This window comes from Aulonocara stuartgranti (genome assembly GCF_965226115.1).
Source record: "Aulonocara stuartgranti genome assembly, chromosome: 5".
Taxonomy (NCBI): Eukaryota; Metazoa; Chordata; class Actinopteri; order Cichliformes; family Cichlidae; genus Aulonocara; species Aulonocara stuartgranti.
Window position 1 is genome coordinate 839475 of NC_138943.1, and position 4830 is coordinate 844304.

Sequence of the window (4830 nt, forward strand, 5' to 3'; positions counted from 1 at the left end):
CAGGGAAATGAAGGACGCATTTGAGGGCCGCATTTCGAGCAGCCTTTGAATTGGGACAGCCTTCGTCGCGTCGCTGTGACGTAATCGGCCTTGAAATGCGGCCTTTAAGGCTGCAGACCCTGAACTGGGATACAGCCATGGTCTTCTTTTGTGTCTTTGTTTGTTTTTCTTGCCTCAGCTTTTGGGTTCAGACTCTATTATATCCCAGTCTTTTTCATGTTTTCTGTACTTTTAGAGTTTGGAAGCTTTTTCTTTGTTGTCACTTGTGAAATTCAGGGATGTGTAATATTATGATCTTAAACTTCCTTTTCTCATGTCTGTGGAAAAATGTAATCGCAGAGAAAAAGCTGTCGTAATAAAGGCCTACATGGGGCAGCTTGTTGTCACCCATCAGTATCAGCTGTACTTCTGGTATTGCATCACACACTCACTTTCTCACGGCGGTGCTGAACAGCGCTTTGTTTTAGGCTCATGAATCTCTTCATGTCCAGACCTGCACCTGAACAGAAACTTGCTCTGCAGTTTTAGACCTGTTGGCAGTTTTGGAAACTGATTCTCTGGAATGACTCAACTACAACTTACAGTTGAAGCAACAGCATTCGTAATCAAGCTCCACCCCTCACCTGAGACACACCAAGTTTCCTCTCGCTCGCAGCGGGACAGTCAGACTGAACATCAGACCAGCAGCTTCCTCTGGCGAGTCCAGCGTCAGGACACAAACAACACTGCTGCTTCTGGCTGCCGACGCTCCACACTGAAGGTTAGTTTGACTGAAAACACGACTCACAGGAAGCTTCAGTGAAGGCAGCAGAGGAGGGACGGGAGTCACGCCTGACTGTAGTGCCTGTCTGCTGCTTCCAGCTTCACCCGGAGACTCCATGGCTGCCAGATCAGATCTTTGCTGTCCAGTTTGTCTGGACATCTTCAAAGAGCCGGTTCTTCTGCCGTGCAGCCACAGCTTCTGTAAGGACTGTCTGGACAGCTGGTGGAGAGAAAACCCAGCACGCGACTGTCCAGTCTGTCAGAAACAATCTACAATGCACGATCCACCGTGTAACCTTGCTCTGAAGAACCTGTGCGAGACGTTCATAGAAGAGAGAAATCAGATAACTCCGGAGGATCTCTGCAGTCTGCACTCTGAGAAACTCAGTCTCTTCTGTCTGGACCATCAGGAGCTAGTGTGTGTGGTCTGCGGCACTTCGGACAAACACAGCGACCACAAGTTCAAGCCCATCGATAAAGCTGCACAACAACACAAGAATGACCTTCAGGAAACTGTGGAAGCTTTAAAGCAGAAGTTAAATGTCTGTGAAGAAGTCCAGGTGAACTTTGATCAAACAGCAGGACACATTAAGGCCCAGGCCCGACGCACAGAGAGGAAGATTAGGGAGCAGTTTAAGAAGCTTCACCAGTTTCTAGCAGAGGAAGAGGAGGCCAGGCTGACCGTGCTGTGGGAGGAAGAGGAGCAGAAGAGCTGGATGATGAAGGAGAAGATGGAGGCTCTGAGCAGAGAGATAGCAGCTCTTTCAGACACAATCAGAGCCACAGAGGAGGAGCTGAGAGCTGAAGACGTCTCATTCCTGCACAACTACAAGGCTGTGGTGGAAAGAGTCCAGCGCTGCCCCCTGCTGGATGATCCACAGCTGCCCCCGGGAGCTCTGATAGACCAGGCCAAACACCTGGGCAACCTGACCTTCAGCATCTGGAACAACATGAAGTATATGGTCTCCTACACTCCTCTGATCCTGAACCCAAACACTGCCCATCCGGGACTGATCCTGTATGAAGGTCTGACCACCATGAGGGTTGGAGACCGGCAGCAGCTCCCGGATAATCCAGAGAGGTTTGATCATCTCTACTTTGCCCTGAGCTCTCAGGGCTTTGATTCAGGGAAGCACAGCTGGGATGTTGAGGTTGGAGATAACAGAGGTTGGTCACTGGGCGTGTTAGCAGAGTCTGACCAGAGGAAGGGAAACATACGGTCTGGACTGTGGGGACTGGGATACAGTCAAGGTCAGTACTATGCAGGATCATCAGCAGATCCAGAAGCTGCTCTCTCGGTGAACAAGAAGTACAAGAGGATCAGACTGAATCTGGACTGGACCAAAGGAAAGCTGTCGTTCTCTGACGCTGACACCGGCAAACACATACACACCTTCACACACACTTGCAGTGAAAAAGTGTTTCCATTCTTTGCCACTGTGATTAAATACCCCATTAAGCTGTTACCAGTAAAGTTCTCACTGTCAGTGAAGCAGAACATTTAGACACAAACAGGAAGATCATTTCTAAAATGTTGGATTGCTGCATTATTGTGTCACTTCCTGTTCCTGATACTAAGTGCAGGGATGCTTTTCTGCAGTTTAATCTGTATAGGTTGTTTAATTGCAAACCTTTGAGAACAACTTATTTCGTAGCGTAATCTTCACATGCTTTTTCTGAATCACCTGCAAATTATATCCATAGTATTCAATCATTGTCTCTTTAGGGATTTGCTAGCTTAGCGTAGCTATGAGCTCAGATCTCAGTCACTAGCAGCATGGTTTCTGCATGTGTGTCAGAGGTTTATACTGGATAGCAAACAATAACAGAAACAAAGTTAAATCAACATGGAAATCACAAACTGATGATCAACAGGAAATACATTTTATTTACTCTGGCAACTTTAATATAATAGAATCAACATTGAAACAATGTCGACATCACTACTAAAGATCAACAGGATATCAGCGGTGTTTCATCTTATGGTAAACAGAACAAAGCACTTCAGAATATTGCATCTACTTATCTGATGTCATGATATACCGTATTTTCCACACTATAAAGCGCACTTAAAATCCTTTAATTTCCTCAAAAATCGACAGTTCGCCTTATGTATGAATCTTGGTTGTGCTTACTGACCTCGAACCGATTTTATGTGCTACACGGCGCTCAAAAATCTGTCAAAAATGTTTTAGTGTGACTTTGGTAGCTACGAAGCCACACCACTTGATGGATTGTTGGAGCATTACAGCTACCGTAGTCAGGAGCCTCGTGGAGGAATCTGGGTCCTAAACTCCATCTGTTTCAGGTCCCAAAGTCAAACGAACACTGCAGCATCACTGAGACTTAAAAACTGTCTAAATTCTTTCATCTTTGATAAATGATCAGTGTTGCTGCTTTACCAGGTGTAACAATCAAGTTTAACATCCAGGCATCCATGAAAACAGGATTTATTAAATTCAGCGGAGTTAGAAGTTAGCAGGAAGCTAGCTCGCTAGTTTCCACCTAAACATGATATAGCATGTTCTGACTGAGAGATTTCTGAAACATTCAAACGTACAGCTCTGCTATCACTTCCAACATAAATGAAGACAGGAAACTAAACAGCAGTGATGTTTGTAGGGTTACTGAAGTTGGGCTAGCTGCTATATAATGATGTGCTACGTGCTCGCTAGCGACACAGCTATGTTAGCATAGCATAAACACAGTGAAGCTGGAGGATGAACGCTAACTTTTTTGAAGTGGATTAAGCAAGAAGAATGAGTTGAGTAAAGTTTGACTTATCTGACTGTTTAGTTTTGCTTAATGCGCCTTATAGTCTGAAAAACACTGTAGTACAAAGCATTAAAACTAGCTGGTCAACTGTAGATCAATGACTTTCAGTATGAAATATACCACTCTGAGACAGGTCCAAGTGCTAATAGCTTTGATTTACAATTCAACTGTGAATCCATGTTGTTTCAACCTTGTTGTTGTCACCTGGTCAACTATAAATAGATCAATCAGTTGTAAGAGGACAGCGTCATTACAGTTAAACCATCAGGTTTCATCAGTCTGTTAATTGAACATTTATTTAGCACAGAGTTTACAGTCTTGATCACAATTATAATACAGATTTAAAGTTAGCATTAATTCAATGCTGTCTTGCTATCTTGGAAATGTAGCTTGTGTGTAGCTTTGGAGGCCAGGCTTCACCTTCTGCAGCTACACCAAAGAGTAATACCCTCATTTTATGATAATTTCTTAATAACATGAATAAATTAATAAATATATTTGCAATAATGGATTACACAGCAGTGGGAATGCACGTTATTACAGTAGATGTCTTTTTACAAGTGCTTTAACCTGGTTTAAGTAAAATAATTCACCCACTGTTATCTTCACAGAGCAGAGCAGCTACCTGAACACTGCTCCCACAGGTGTTCATTATCTTGTTAATAGTATTACATCATGACTGTGTTTGACTGGATGCTGTGGCTCCTCTGAAAAAGAAAACCTCGAATCAGAAGTACTTGACTTTTTACCACAAACTTCATTTGTGGTACATAGCCAACTGTATATGTAGAAATAGCCACAGTCTTTAATTATCAATCATATTATTGATAAGTTCAGTGAATACTTTGTAAATGTTTTACCTGTCTTACTGGAGAAAACTGAAGAAAACCACTGAAGAAAAAAAAGAAAAAGAAAATATTGTTAATAAATATAAAAGCATGAGAGCTGGATGACTGAGTGTGCCTCAAGACAAATGTGAAAGCAAAACATCATGAAGACGTAAATGTGGGATTTCCAAACCACTAACATTTTAAAGGCGTCGCTTCCAGCTGGAATAGAAAAAAAACTCACATGAAACCGGTTCACAAATAAAATGTCTGCAGATGTTAGAGTGAAAACAATGATTGACAAATACAAACTATATGGAATGAGACGAAGCCAGTTAATTAAATACAGTGGAAAGATCTGGGATGAGGAGGTCGTACTGATTGGGTTAAAAACCATTTAAATAACATGAGAGAGTGTAAATGTTTGGATGTTTGTTTTTGTTGTTGTTTACTTTTGTGCTGATTA

At 42.5% G+C, this 4830-nt stretch overlaps 1 protein-coding gene across 1 annotated transcript; it reads left to right on the plus strand.

Moving 5' to 3' along the window:
* The first annotated feature begins 644 nt into the window (after positions 1–644).
* Positions 645–4400, plus strand: LOC309706707 (nuclear factor 7, brain-like). The gene has a single exon (XM_082533468.1). It carries the CDS (start codon positions 879–881, stop codon positions 2265–2267), a length of 1389 nt encoding a protein of 462 aa, XP_082389594.1. The 5' UTR covers positions 645–878; the 3' UTR covers positions 2268–4400.
* The last annotated feature ends 430 nt before the right edge of the window (positions 4401–4830 follow it).

Coding starts and splice junctions, on each gene's coding strand:
- LOC309706707 (XM_082533468.1), top strand. CDS start 879: ATGGCTGCCAGATCAGATCTTTGCTGTCCAGTTTGTCTGGACATCTTC.